This window comes from Bombus vancouverensis, chromosome 14, assembly GCF_051014615.1.
Source record: "Bombus vancouverensis nearcticus chromosome 14, iyBomVanc1_principal, whole genome shotgun sequence".
Classification (NCBI taxonomy): Eukaryota; Metazoa; Arthropoda; class Insecta; order Hymenoptera; family Apidae; genus Bombus; species Bombus vancouverensis.
In genome coordinates, this window is record NC_134924.1 from 10,745,406 (window position 1) to 10,761,396 (window position 15,991).

A 15,991-nucleotide genomic window follows, 5' to 3' on the forward strand; every position below is an offset into this window, starting at 1 on the left:
CGTATTAATGACGTTCTGGAAACACGACATAAAAGTTTCATTTTGGGAATAACGATCGTATCGCAGTTCTGGAAGTTAGTAACAACTCGACGATTAATTTAAAACAATAACGATTACTATACTTTGATTATTCTATGTACTTTTAAGTTATCTAAATGACATGAATTCTTCTTTTACGTAAAAGGAAACGTACGAGTATCATACACACGTACATGTAACTTTAAAAATGGAACACTTTGATAAAGATACCTTAGAAGTTTGAGATTCGATTTTTAAATAAATTTATTAAATGTGAATATTGTGTTACATTCGTGTTTGTGTAACTCTTCTATTTCTATATCTTTTACGAAAAAAAGTAATATTTTAATATTATAGGTATATTGTGATTACAATAACTTTGCAAAAAAATGTAAATTTCTATTTCTTATTATAATTTATTATACTATCTCGTTATCTATTATTGCAGTGTGATAATATCTATTGTTACTAATGTCAATTGAACTTTAATTATAGATTTACAAGCATATCTAATTATAAGTTTATTAATTTGGAAATAAACACTTACAAGATAAAAATTATGAACAGAGATTACAATCGAATTTCTTGGAAGAAAATGATAAATTGGCAGCAAAACAACGATCTTTAGAAAAATAATTATTTTATCAAGATAAGAAACGACAGGGGGTTTGTTCTTCTCTCTCGTGGATTTCTGCGAAACAGGAAGGCTTGCGCAATATGTTTGTCCAATACGGTGTTTACCTTGCAGTCGGTGAATCTCGATAAAATGCAGTGGTATCCGTGACGATCACAAATAGAGTTTGATGATTCGTCAAGGTGTCCCGTCCAAATAGAAAAAATATTATCTACAGATTTGTCGGATCGTATAAATATCAAAGTTATAACAAATATGCTCAGACGTTACAAGCTACATGAAAGAGACTGAAAGCTGAATCTAAGAAAGGTAAGTTTTAAGTTTGTATATCAGATATACTAAATTTGTTTCAAACAAACAAATACAATCTTTATAATTACGCTTCATTGTATGATATTTTGCAGTTTCTATATTTGTGGAATCATATCGAGTGATTAAAATGAGAGTACTGTTCGTAATTCTCTTCATTTGCTTACTGGCCATTTCAGCCATTACGGGTTGCAGACCAGCAGGTGCACTAGTAAGTAAATTTGCTAACGATGAAAATTAAACTTAAGAGTATCAATTTTGTTATTATATTAAACTAAGTAAAACTGTTTCAGTTGTTTGAATCCGCCAATTAGGGCTAGGCTTAATTTGAATCTGTTATTTCATTCGAATAGAAATATCTTTTCAAATTTCAGTTAGAATTGAGATTCTCTTAATTATTCTTTGTAACGAACAACACTTGTTAGATAGCATAATGTTTTTTACAATTTAGTGTATCGCTGATATTGGATCATTTAATTTTCATTAATCAGCTCTTATTAGTCAAGTTACTTCCAATTGCTTGAATTCAAGTAGCTTGGAATTACACTACCCTTTTCCTTCTATTTATTTATTTCAATATCGATTACAGTGATTATTCGTGCAAATAGTAATATACATGTACTTGTTACTTTACCTGACTTGAGATATTATTTTTACTTTATAGAACTATTGACAAAATGTGTTCCTATTATTAGTAATTAATAGGGAACAAATTTTCTCGCAAGTTAAGAAAAAATTGAACCCCGAAAGGGTAAAATTTAAGTAATTTTAATTCATACAACTTGATTCGTACAAATAAAAGCTTAAATTCAAGTCTTTCGAATTCAAATAATTTGACTAATCTGAATAACGATTGATTCTATGCGAATAATTTTCCAATCCAATAGCTATACGTAATGTAGCCAGATATTTCTTTAGAGACCAACGAAACTTATGCGTCGTCTGGGAATTTTTCGAAATTTTTATCACGCGTCAATTGGCTCGTTCGTATGGCTAATCATCGGGTATAATTTGTCGTAGTGCTCTGATGACAAAGATTGCTGTCAACCGTTGATATGCAACCCGTGGGCTCGCCGATGCACCAAGAAAATGGGTCCGCCTTCACCACTAGAATTGAAAAATTAGCTACAAGATCAAGCCGCGCACGTGTTCTGGCCCGGCAATGAATCATCTTTCGATTGATATCAATGTTATTTCGTTTGTCTACGAATCTAGTTAGATACTCGTCATATTTAGAATCTTAAAATTGAATTTATTTTCCTCTATATTAATATATGTATGCATATGTATAATAAATATAAGATACATTTGTGCTAAATTTATTGTTCCTTAATTTTCCTTATCTAAGGTCCTATATCTTTCTCTGTTTATTAAACAGATAAATTTATGTACGGTATAATTTGTAAATAAATTACGGAACTGCTCTGACTAAATTAATATTATTAGTAAAATTTGATGATAAATGTATACAGTGGTTACAAAAAGTATTTACACACCATTGTATTTATAGTACTATTTACTACATACTAATTAATAATGAATTGAAATATACGTAATACAAAAAATAACATACGTAAATGATAAAACGAAAGAATCTATTATATCTACACTGTATGTATTAAGATTCGCGAGAAATTATTGAACTTCTTATAACAATACGACAATAACATTCCACGATAACATGAATGGCTCTGTGATTTCAACCTCGATCGACTATGTCGACCGTATAAATACACGAAACTACCGATTACACGACAGTTTAAAGCGTACTTCGACGCTGGAAGCACGCAGATAGAAGTTAGTATATTTCTTTATTCTCTAAAATTATTTGTGATCTGAAACATCAAATTATTATTATTTCACTGCAATTATCTACTTTGAATAAAAATCTCAAAATATGGAAATATTTTCTAATTTGCTGTTTCCGTTCACACATATTGTAAATTTCACTGTAATTAAATTTTAAAAGAATACATAACTTGAATTAATATCTACAACAAATATAATAAAATAAATATTTTATAACTTTTCTTTCAAACATATTTCGTTCATGTTAAGTTCAACTTTTACGTTGAATTTCACCTGAATTCTACACAAATCATTCTTTAATTTTATATAGCACCTTAGTATCAAATTGTATTAAATACACGCACATATATATTACATCCATATTAATTCGCTTATCAAAAACTATAGTGGAAAATATATAAAGTTATATTCCAGCCTTAATATATAAAATTATACTCGTTTTCTAGAAAGCTCCTCAATTAGTATTATTCATATAAATATGTGCCATAACTAGCATTCATACTGTCAATGTTAATCGCATTTTTAGTCCAAAATATTGATAAATTGTATTTTTAACGAAACAGAAAATTCCAGGACCCGATAATCTAAAAGAAAATGATTTAAACAAATGTTTCATACTGGAAGGAATTAAAAATTTACATTATATCTATTTTGTCGCTTTGAATCGTATCGAATCTCTGTTCTGTGAAACATAATTATTAAATTTTTGAGGAATAATCGCAGAACCTGCTCAACCATACGTAATAGAAGTAATGTTTCAATTTCACTGCACATTTTGTATAGCGCAAGTATAACAGCAAAAACGAATGTAATGGTGAATTTTTATGAGCTATGCGCAATCGGACGGAATTCAACGTGAAATATGAGAAAAGTTTGCAGTTATGTTCACAACGCTTCTGTTATGTTTTTCCTATTAGATCTCTGTATAGAAATATATATAATTAGCACGAAACGTTTATAAATAAGGAGAATAATCATGAATAATAGACAATTTGTTTATTAAGCCTAATTAAAATATTTATTCAATTTCTTGTACGTATCATATTTTCCTAATTTCTATGCTTACAGTAATCTTTAATTATATCAAGTTCTTTTCAATAATTATTGCAGCTTCGATAGCTATTGAAATGCGATTTCTGCTGCCCATGTTGATGTTTATGGCAGTTTGTACTGCAGTGCTATCGACTCAATCGAAAGAAACCGGCACTTGCAGCCCTTGGAATGGAAAGGTACGTGCAACAGGCATAAAACTTATAAAGTACAAAAAGAAGTACTTTTCTTTATAGAATATATTAATTTTAAGGTATTTCATTTATACCTATAAATTATTTTCCTTTGTATTTCCTAAATTATCCTAGAAATTATAGACATCAGTTGTTTAAATCAGAGGAATCACGTAATTTTATAACAGATTCAATACTAATAAAAAAAAAGTTACTTATGTGTTGAAAAACTGAAAAAATTTGTAAAATGAAATATACATAATATCGGATATCGATATTGAAGATTATATTTTCTTTTTTTATACGGTACAATATTTTTGCTTGTAGTATCTTGAAAAGTGTATGTGCATGACGTTATTCTTTACATATCACAGTGACACATTTTATTTTTGTCACATTTAGATCGTCGCTGACGCTTACTTAAAGACAACTTATAGTATTACAACCTAACATCACTTACATGACATATAAGAATATAACAAATGTAAAATACCTTGAACTTTATTCTACAAACTATTAAAAAAGAGTCATATACGACTTTTTCTCTGCAGCTAGTAATTTTTAAGTATACCTAATGCAGTGTGTACGGTTTATCGTTTAATCTTAAACGATTCTGTAGATACAACTTCGCCACAGTGTCGCTAATATGAAATAACAAAATATATAATAATATATCTCTCGTGCATATTGATGATACACTTCTACAATGATATCTTCCACTTGTTCGAAGATAATAGTCAAGATTTTTTATTATCTAAGATTTTAACCCACATTTATTTTGTTTACAGGTGCTAATAAAGCATTTACATTGTATGTAATTTTGTGATAACAATACACTAAGCGTTATTTTACGACAATGTTTAAATAATCTCGTAGAAAATATGACAATAACCTAAAGACAAGGTTGATGCCTTATAATTAGTTTCATACTAAGAAAAGTAGTTTTTCTTTGTCATCTTCTTTTTTCATTTTTGGTATTAGTAGACTTCTTTTAATAATTATGTATACAGTAATATTTAACACGAGCAAAAAACGTGCAACTATCCAATTGGCAATGTTAAAATTCTGTTATGAGTATGAAATATGCACATATACAAGTAAATGTTATATTCATATATATATGAAAAATTATATAACTTTTATTGAAAATTTGTACTATGCAACTTCGCAATTCGAGTTTGTATAAAGCTTGAATTTCAATATATTTATTATACAATGAATATCGATATATTAAACATATAAAATATCAAGTACAGTTTAGTTACCCTAGCTCTAAGTCTTAACATCATTTTTAGCATTGAATATTCTATTATTTTGTATTTCTGATTTTAGTGTACAGTGTATGAAGATTGTTGTCGCCATCTTCTTTGTCTTACATATGCAGCTAAATGTGTGCTAAATTCAGTGCATATTCCAGGACAAGACAAAAGACCTATTGGAAATGGACCATTTCCTCCTGGTTATCCAAGCGATTGAGTACTATGTAAAATTATTTACGTTTTCGCTTTTCCCCTTAAACTCTTTATTTATCCATAACAAAAACGACCCTTCTGAATTTTTATCTTTTTCTAGGAAAATAAAAAAGATACTTTAACATGTTTCATTTTTGTTTAATAAATTTTGATGCTTTTTAACAAATCGTATAAATATGTATCCTCGTTCGAATTGAACGTTCCTTATTATATAAAAAGAAAACAAGCAATAAAATACTTAAAAATATCAATACATATTTCGTCGTCTTCGTTGTTACTATAATAGCTGAATCATATGGAACCATGTGAATCAACGGCTAAAAAGAAATAAGTGACTGATAAAAATATCTGCTGATAGCAACGCAAAAGTAATATTAAGATAAGAAATACTTCTCACACAAATTTTTTTTTTTGTAAAACGTTTCAATTTTCATTTGTCCTATGTGAAGGTTCATTGTGATATCAGTTTCACCATATCACGAGTCTTATTTCTGACTGTTAGCATACGTTGTTATTTAAATAAACGAAAAATTATCACTGCTCGTTTATATTACATATAACATAGCAACATAATTTGAAACTTCATCCGTTCCTGCGGATGTTGCGTGGAAAATGTCAAAGTTTTCAAATGACCTAATCTTTTGACAGTTTAGTGGCAGTATCATCGTAACGATAAGTAAACGAAATTGTATAACAAACAAACAACGAGATACGTTAAAAAATTTTTAATTTTGAAATTGCAAAGTTGTGACGTTGTATGGTGATGTTTTTCAAAAGCAGATTTACCAAGGAGGGAAAGAAAGCTACGGTTGCGGCGCGCCGGTTCGTTGTACGTGAAATTCAGTGACGTTAAAAGAAACAAAAAAAAAAAAAAAGAGAGAGAGCGAAAGAAAGGAAAAGAGAAATAATCGACGTTTTCACTTGGCTACCGTCTACGGATAAAAGGACAATATTACCGGATGATTCGGTTTTCTTTCCTGTTGTTTCCTATTAAGCGAATTAAAGAACAAGAGGGCTTTGTCGGGAGATCAATGGAATGTATAAAGCCTGCAATATGCAGTCGATGGAATATCGGCGCAGAAAGCAAAAAGTGCTCGACCATTTCATAGCGACGAATGGAAAAAGAATGTTCGCAGTGACTGCCTCTTTTCAATTGTTATACAGTTTAGAGTATAATCGGAGTGAATTATAATTGTAGGGAAAATAGTACGGCAGGTTTTGACTTCCTCGAATTTGCCGAGATACAAACTAAATAACAGGTCCAGAACAATCTTCAGTTACTATAAGTTAATAGGTGGCCTTTTCCTTCTTTATTTTCTATTTTCTTTTCCTTTTCTTTTTTTTTTTTTTTTTTTTGTTAACGCAGAAAGGAAAAGAAGGATTTGTACATACGACAGAACGATTGAACTCGAAGATAGAGATCGAAAGTAATGTTTCATTGTTTACGCTCATGCAGTATATTGTGAAATTGAAAAATGAAATCTGTTAGCAACAAAGACAACGGATTTCCCTATTTTATCTTCCTTGTTATTTTTATTCGCGTTTAGCCAGCAATTTATATTCTCCAAACGTTATCTGTTCAATTAATTCTTTTTCTCTTCCCTTTCTTCTTTCTTTTTTTTTTTTTTGGAGAAGAATAATTGTAAAGCATTGCTTTATGCGCTCTTAATACTTTACTGATGTAAGGTCCTATGAATGTTTTATAGATAACCAGAAAAAAAGAGATAAAAATATACTTGTTGCACGTATACACGTTGTGTACATTCAACTTTCAAGGACGAACTGTATCACGTATTTTCCATTTCCGACAGACTCCTTAGTTTTCCCATCGTATCTGTTTTGGAAAGTATGACGAAATATGTTGAAAGACAGTTATATTATAGTTATATACATGTAATCTACATAACAATTATAACTGAAAGATAAAAATTTGCTCATTATTAATTATAATTTTGTATTATACTTATCTTCTATTATCTTCTAAATACGTAATTGTAGTTAGTCACTTAAAACATATAAATTAACACGGATTAAAACATGTAAATATTAATATAATTTAATACTTATAATTTTAATTTAACCAATTTAAATTTAATATCTATAATTAAATTAATTAATAATGATGTGACAAACCTACTCGATTAATCTCTCAGTAATGAGTTTTAACACAATTTTCCAACCATGTTGTTTTAATATAATATATATAACAGTTCTAAATGACATAATTGCATTTCACAAAATTCTACAATAAAAATTCCAAATTTCCTCCAATAAATAGGTCAGAAAGAGGAAAGAAAATAAGACGTGGAAAATTCATTCAGTAGCTAAGCTAATCGTTGGAACGAAAACTCATCAGTGTAATAAAAAGCGAAACAACTGCACAAACATTTCTTAAAACTGAATCACGTGTACTTGCAAGAAATATAACATTTCTCGCTATTACCCAGCACTCTTCCAGCTACGCACACGTGCCGCATACTGTATGTGTAATACACGACTTAAACAGCGGCTAGAGTGACGCGATGTTGCGGTATAAAAGCGTAGTATATTTCAAGTTGAGAAATCAGTTAAGGTCGAACTCTTGAGACGTTAGCTGTGAAGAAAGAGCCGTGAAATCGCTCCTACAGATCAAGTCACTTCTGGTGAGTAGAATTGCGCAGTTTCTTCGTGAAGCACAAATTACTTCTGAATAGCTGGCAACAACTTGTTTTTAAGCTGATCATCGTGAAAAAGTGTTTGAAAATAATACAATTACAGTTACAGATTTCACGTATAAACCGTTTTTCAGTGATTGGTTCGATTCGATTGTGAATTTGAATTTCGGTAAATAATTTTAGATGGTGAAACATTTGAATATATGATTTGGAGTGAATAAATATCAAGAGAATATAGAAAATCGTATGAAGTGTACGAAGTGTAAATATGAGTGTATCGTAAACGTCAAACTTTCTCAAATTTCTCGAGCTCTTCAAAGAGACGAAAACGTTCGACAGCATGTTTTCCAAGTGACTTCTTCTCGATGCGTTAACTTGGTCGTGCATTGAACTTTGAACGCCTGTTGTCACGTATTGTTGTTATTTTAGTACGTTATTCATCTCGTCATTGTACACGCAACTATCGAGATAGTTATCTTTTTCCAAATCAAACGCTATGATTATAAACGTTTTATTAACGATCTGGTAAAATAAAAATAAAATTGGCAAATTAGGAAAGAAGACAATTTTAAACTGACTATAGTGCTGCTATCGATTAAATTAAAAATATTATTCTTTTAACGAAAAAAAATTCCAGACACGTCGATAACAGAATTGTGTATTCGCATAATTTCCATAAAAAGTGACGTAATAAAAAAACTTGAGCAGATAAAGATAATAAATTCGTAACTCGTCAGTAAGTTATTTTGCAGAGGAAGGCCAAAACAATGTGTTTATTATTTCATGTCCATTATAAAGCACGAAAGAATTCTGTCACACTAAATACGTGACAACCACTTGGCGAAGTAGATTGATGCCGTACACGGTTGGCCGTGGCCATATACTTTAGTCACTCTGATCGCTATTCAAGAACGAGTCAGGTCAGTAGTTAATGACTCATTCACGGACACCTGTGTACATCCTTCCTGCGCAGAACTCATACATATGCCCGGTCGCTTGCGTAATGAGCTAGAATGTTATGAATCTGAGTCCGACCTTCGCAGGAGAGCGTCTTTCACAGATCTATTCAGACGAGATATAATTGAGTTAAGAAGTATCTTTCTCTTGATATATTCCGGTTCGTTTTGAATTTCTTCTAAAGATAAATGCCCCGAATTTGACAAAAAAAGCAAGTGTTCGTTAAAAAATGTTCGTTACAAACGAAAATAAAAAGCAAAATGATAGTTCGATGGGAAACAATAAAATTCCTAGTGCTATACGAGATTAAAAAATTGAACAACAAGAAATGAATTGCATTGCAAGATGGGAAGAGAAAGTGATACAATTTTTTCTCATTTACAGTATGAAAATACATCGCAAAATGTCCAAGTTTATGCTATTCGTTTGCGTCGTTTTGCTGGCTACAACCGTCATTACGGCCGTCCCCAGCTCCTGCGGTAGACACGGTGACCCCGTAAGTAAAAAGTTATTTTGTTATTTCTCTGAATGTCCACCAACAAAATGATGTAACGTTGGTTCGTTGTCAACACGTTCAGTAGCGTGAAAAAAATTTCGAAATTTAAAACGATATTAGAAATTTATATTCGAATATTTAATTGTCCTGATTCTCGACATACTCTGCCTGCCATTTTCCTTCAACAGTAGATAAAACAATATCTCTGTGTTTCATTGAATGAAACTATCATTTTGTAAACGTGTTGATCATCAGAAACGTTCGACGTCAGCTTGACACACAGGTCATAAAGAGGACCAGACGTAAAAATAATAACAGGGTTACGCGAAGCAGTTCCGCTAATTAGAGTCTCGTGGACGATGAGAGCCTAAAATAGAATTTTAAAGCAGCCGTAATAATATGCAGCCAGAGCTGCACAATGTCATTTATACCAGCTGATAAATTCGCTAACGCGAATTTATTTCTTCATTTCAGTGCGTTTCCAACAGAGACTGTTGCACTAACACAAAGTGTCACATATACGCTAACAGATGTCAAGTACAGATCACGGAAGAAGACCTGATGGCTGCACGTGAAAAGATCCTTGGCCGGAAAGGGAAGGATTATTAAGTAATTAGCCATTTCAACGTTGAGCATATATCAATCAAAGTCTCCCATTGAATCAAATCAACGTTCAAAACCGATTAATACCTTTGCCTCGAAGTTAATGTTTACCTAGAAACAAACAACAGCGCATGATTCATGCAACAGATGTAAATATGTGAAACAAATAAATGAAATAAATCGTACATACAAGCAAGTCTAAAACTACATTCACGTATTTTCTAACGACTATCGTAATTATATTGTTGAAATTTGTTTACAGTTATCTATTGCAAACGTATACTTAATACAAAATTAGCGTACATCATGAACAATGATTTTATACTTAGAATCAGTGCTAAAGATTGTCTTATTAAATAATATAGCTTATTAGTATAATCAACAATTGACTGTTCAAATAATAATGTATACAAAATGTATGTTTGCAATGACTATCTTGTAATTTCTATATATATTTTCAGATTGGTTTCAAATGTGATTAATATAATCATGTTTCATTACAATATTAATAAAAGTTCGAAATAATTTTATATAGCAAATGTAATATATTGAAAGTTTTTTATGTTAAGTGTCCAACTATTTCCACGAGCCACTGTATTTGAATTAATCTCCGAATTGACTTTACTTTTGTCAAGGTTCGCCTTAGAAAAATTAACATTTATCTTTTAATTTCGACGTCCACATTCGATCGAATGTGTGACGATAGAGCGTTACGTGTAAAAACGAACGAGCTGTGGAACACAGCGTAGATGGAATTTCCATTCGACGAAGAGGTCACGATTATTAGGCTGACGATTATTATTATCAGCTAATACGAGATTATTGTGCTTCGTTTCTGACGCAGGAAAGTTGCACGCAAGATAATATCCGCGTAACTTGTGGCAGCGGCAGAAATGCGATTGTTATGAAATAAAATTCCGCTAATTTTATACGAAACCGTTCGAACAGCGTGTGGTTACTAGGAAGATAAACATTTTAGAAAATTATATGCGATCAAGCATGTAATTGCACGGTGCCCGCTGGAAAATTAAGCGGCACGGCGTTCGATTGCGCTACATGCTGTATCGCTTTATCGCGCGTATCGCATCGCGTTTCGAACTTACTATCGCCTTTAAATTCGCTATCTTCGACGACATTACCATTGTTCGTCCGAAACGTATAGTAAGCTAGGATTATTTGAATCACCTAAGCTTCAATATCTTAAAACTTTATTTTCAGCTTTATACAGAGTAATCGAACTTGTTGTATATTATGAGACACCGTTAGTTTTAGGATAACGACGGCAAGATGAGAAAATATCGTACAAGTACGTTAAACTCGGCAAAAAGTATTTCTTGAAAAATAATTAGAGTTATTCGAGTCAGTAACGAAGTATCGTACGAGGAATAATAAAATAAAGAATAAAATTTCTCCTAAAAATAACTTCCTGCTTTTTGGATGAATAGGCGTTGAGTAGAAAATGATAGTAATCGAGCTGTCAATGTACACCATATATTTCATCGTTTAGCAAGTTGTTTTCGAATACAGATCGTTAAAAAAATTCGTCTAACAGGATTTAACAAATTACAAGGTAGATTAAATTGCTTAACTTGACCCAAATATCCTATTGATTTAAATAATCCTATCTTAGCCGAGATATGCCTTGTCCTGCTGATAAAGGCACTTTGCCTCTGATCGGAAATGTGAATAGATTGAAAAAAAGAATCTAGCAAATAAAACTGACGCGAAAGGAACAGGTGCGCGTTACAGGAAAAGGGTGTAGTTTAATCGCCTCGACTTATCATTCGATAAAACGACAACTGAATCAGCCATATGTGACTTAATCGAAATCGCTCATGCACAAGGTCTGTCTGTGTCTCGAGATTTCTACTGGATAGGTTAATAAATTATCCTCTGGCTTTTTCCTTGTTGAACAAATGGTTCGTCTAGAAACACTAATGTTCACCAAGAATCGACTGCTTCTTCAACATTCACGATTGCTGGCACATCGATTTGCTTCTTTTTACTCCTAATTTACATGCGTTTTTGTAGAATAAAGAATTTGATGCAGTCCGAATGTCTAATACGTATTAGTTTCGTGATCAAACTTATGGTTTCTGACAGAAAAGAATATTTTCACGCTGAATTTCGAATATTGTTTTAGTTTCTATCGTTAGACTATAACTGATTAATCCAGTCTACTCTGAAACGATAAATACATACTTATTTTATGCATTAGTTTACATACTTTGAGATATTCCTCAGTTACACTTTATTCACATATTAATTTATATATTTAAAAATATTTAATGAAAATTTTCTATGTGCAGTATATATGTATTTAGATTTAATAGAATAACGGAAATACATAAATCTAACAGGTAATCTCGCAAAATGATATTCCGCATATTTCTAAAATTACCATCTGTACTCGTGACTTACGAAAATCAAAGCTGAAAAGAGAATTTCAAACTCTGCTGTTTTACAGATGTCGTGAAACTTCGCGATCGCGTTGGAGATTTTAATTTCAGCAGAAGTTGTTTAAAAATTGAAATCGGCCGAAAGGTAAGCTCGTTACTTGGGGAAAAATTCTCGATCGTTGGTCGACCATGCTTTATCGACCATTAAAAGGCATCCTAATTTCCAAAAGTAGGCGTACTTTGAATCAAAGACCGAAAGCTTCTTCCGTTCGTTAGACGACATTTACGTCGTGCTTCAATCTCATTAGTTTCAGCTTAAAGTTAAGCGCCTCAACTCTTTTAGGCCGAGCTGTTTCCGTTCTTTGACCATCACGGAGTTTACAAAGTTCTTTTCGACGGAAGTTACGCCTGATAGCCATAGAGAAAAAAGAAGAGCGCGCACGAGGAACACTGTACCCATAATTTAAACTTCTACATTTCTTCATATTCGAATATCGACGAATCTTTACTACTTTCGCTCTTTTACAATCATCTATGTTAATCAAACTGGAATGTTATCGAAAATAATGAATCAAATTCAGATTTTAATTAGACTTTTCTTATTCAAATCAGACTTTCATTAAAATTTTCTTTTTAATTTACCTCAAATTTTGTCACTGAATTTTACTACTCCAAGCAAGTATCATGAGGTAATTGTTCATTCATCATTTTTCTATAACTCCTACAAATAATTTTTGTCAGCTTTTATCGTATATTTTAAGTCGTTATCTCACACGATACCAAAATTTTGATTGATTGTGTCCCATATGAAATTAGTAGACGTCCATATTTATGTATATAAACAACACAGAATGCTGATATATAAATACATAACTTTTACATTAAGGTTTTACATATAGAAAGATGATTCATGAGCTTTTTAGTAAGCTACGTACTCAAAGCAAAATCTTCCTTCGTCAACGCTTATTTAATTTTTATATTTCCGAATCTCGATCCGTGTGACTCTGATAAGATGGAAAAAGTCCTATCTAGTGGATCGAAGGTAAAGGCATCACTGGACAAATATTTGTCTGATGTACCTTATCGTGTTCCAGCTTAATTGCCATATGTTATACTCTCATACTTTGTGGTACACCTTCTGTCTTAGGTAAAACGCGCGTACGTGCCTTTATAAAACGATATATTTTGATGAGATTTAGCGTTGTATTAATTCTAAGCACTCTGGATTTAAGCGTTAAATTAATCTTTATTCTTGAAATTAATCTCTTACGTCTCCTAGGTTTTAATTTTGAAATTACATTACTCGAAATAGTTTTTACAGTAATGAAAAGGCGGTATGGTATGATAGATGATATACATCAAACGTATATAATCTACGAATAACGAAATGATAGAATGCTATAGATAAATAAGAATAGTACAAAGATATTTAAATTTTGATATTAAAACGTATTCAAATTCTAAATTTATTTTATTTTAGCACCGAACATAAAGAATACTTTGTTAAAATTCGTTCCTGGTTTAGCGAAGTACTTATCATAATCCATTACATTAACTTTTATCCTCAGAACTGGCGAGTCATTAATTGAAACATTTTCTATTTTCTATTAGGAACTTTTCAAATTACTCCTTCGAAATTAATAAAAACAATTTTTCTTCCACTGTTATGGACAGAAAAAGTAACGCTATTCAAGTCTGAATTACTAACAAGTAGATTAAATAAAGTACATATTTACAAATTTTTTAAAATTCTTTTTATCAACAAATTCTTCGTCCCTTGAATCATCGGACTCCTAAGAGGTAATAGATACTTGATCTACAAACCACAAAAAGAATAGATCTTTTTCAATACAAAGTTCAACCCCCTAAAACCCAGTCTCATACAAAGCCAAACGATACCATTTACCTCGTCCACAATTGGAACGTAAAAATCATCGATCCGTAAGCTGAAGGTGGCTTGGTTGCCGCGTGAAACATAGAGAAATCCTAAGCGGGAAACGAGGGAATCGCTCGTACGAAAGCTGGTGGCGAAAAATTGTCGACGTAGCTGGAAAAGCGTAAAGGATAAGCATATGGTGGAAACGAGGGAGGGAGCGAAGTCGACGACGAGTTGAAGACAAACGGTAAGCGGAGGAAAGCACTCGAGCTGGAGTCGAGTGTCCCTTTTCGTGGTTCCTTTCAAGTTCTCTTCCGTGAGGCAAGCCGAGTCCTTCACTGCTTTTAAGCTCGTTCTCGTTGGAAGGCCGTCCGGGTGAGAAGCTGCTCGGATGCCAAGAGACACGTTCCGGTGCAATTCTGAGCGCCAGCTCGCGCTGGCTTACCGGATGTGCCAAGAACAGCCTGAGCTCCAGGGTTGAGGGGGTGGAAAAACGTCGAAAGGACTTAAGTTCGTGGAAGAACAGTGAACAAGCGACGGGCAAAACGGAAGAAGAAGCAAGGGAATAATGCAGCTAGCACGCCGTAAACATTCGGGGCCATAATATGAAAACATTGTCGGATGTAAGCCGGAAGGCACACAGTAATGTGCTGAGCTTAGCTAGCGAGCCTGGTGCCGGCTCTCGCTTCTGTCGGCGCACTGCCACGTCAGGACGTCAGGATTTCAGGCAGCTACACAGCTCTCGTTCGATTCGTGGGATTCGCCTAGCCCAAAAGCGCTCTCAGGCCAGCAGGGTTGGAAGGACAGGGTGCAAGGAGCGCGCCACGTGGAATTCCAAACGGCTCCAGCGTGCCATACGCCGCTGGTGAAACGCTGACGAATCTGACGCGCGCTTTTTGCCAAATTGTTCCTTAACTCGGCGACCGGTCCGCGGAAAATTCGGGGATAATCGAAGCGCCGCGTTGTTTGCGTCGCTCGCGACTCGGATTCACGTGCGTCCGTAAGTCGCGATCTAGCGCTTGTAATCGTCGCTCGGTGTATTCGATGATGGATTAAGCGCGCTCCCGAGACCAGTCGGTGTGTTTCAGTTCATGGATGAATTAGACGCAGAAGTTCATACTGGCTTTTATATGCTGGTGCTAGTTCTCCTTTCCTTTTTTGCTTTGGTTTTTAATCGACTGAAACTAAAGTTGTAAATACGTTGTTTTCACTCATTGAATATTAATAGAATATAATTGTAAAAGAATATAACAATAAATTTTTATTAGGAAGATAAGAATCGTAGGTTTATCATAATAACTAACACGTTTAAACATCGTAGCACAGACTATTTCAACGATTTTACTGCTTCGTTGAAGAAAATACAGCGTAAACGTTTCATGCGATAAATGTACTTTCTAAGTGTCGAATTTAGATTTCCTAATAACATGTACATGGAAAATACGATAAATCATTCCTACGCTTATAACTCTTTTTATCACATTCCTTATAGAATCTACATTTTCTCTAGCAAAGAAAATCTACTCTAACTGTTCGATTTT

At 32.8% G+C, this 15,991-nt stretch overlaps 2 protein-coding genes across 2 annotated transcripts; both read left to right on the top strand.

The window, feature by feature from the left end:
* The first annotated feature begins 836 nt into the window (after positions 1–836).
* Positions 837–5,716, top strand: LOC117155301 (uncharacterized). Its single transcript, XM_076624475.1, has 6 exons — positions 837–961; positions 1,057–1,172; positions 1,982–2,085; positions 2,727–2,758; positions 3,881–3,999; positions 5,326–5,716. The coding sequence occupies exons 2-6, from the start codon at positions 1,092–1,094 to the stop codon at positions 5,467–5,469; spliced, it is 480 nt and encodes a 159-aa protein (XP_076480590.1). The 5' UTR covers positions 837–961; positions 1,057–1,091; the 3' UTR covers positions 5,470–5,716.
* Positions 5,717–7,953: 2,237 nt separating this feature from the next.
* On the top strand, positions 7,954–10,371 carry LOC117154150 (omega-conotoxin-like protein 1). The gene is made up of 3 exons (XM_033328865.2): positions 7,954–8,107; positions 9,461–9,572; positions 10,047–10,371. The coding sequence occupies exons 2-3, from the start codon at positions 9,462–9,464 to the stop codon at positions 10,179–10,181; spliced, it is 246 nt and encodes an 81-aa protein (XP_033184756.1). The 5' UTR covers positions 7,954–8,107; position 9,461; the 3' UTR covers positions 10,182–10,371.
* Positions 10,372–15,991: the final 5,620 nt, after the last annotated feature.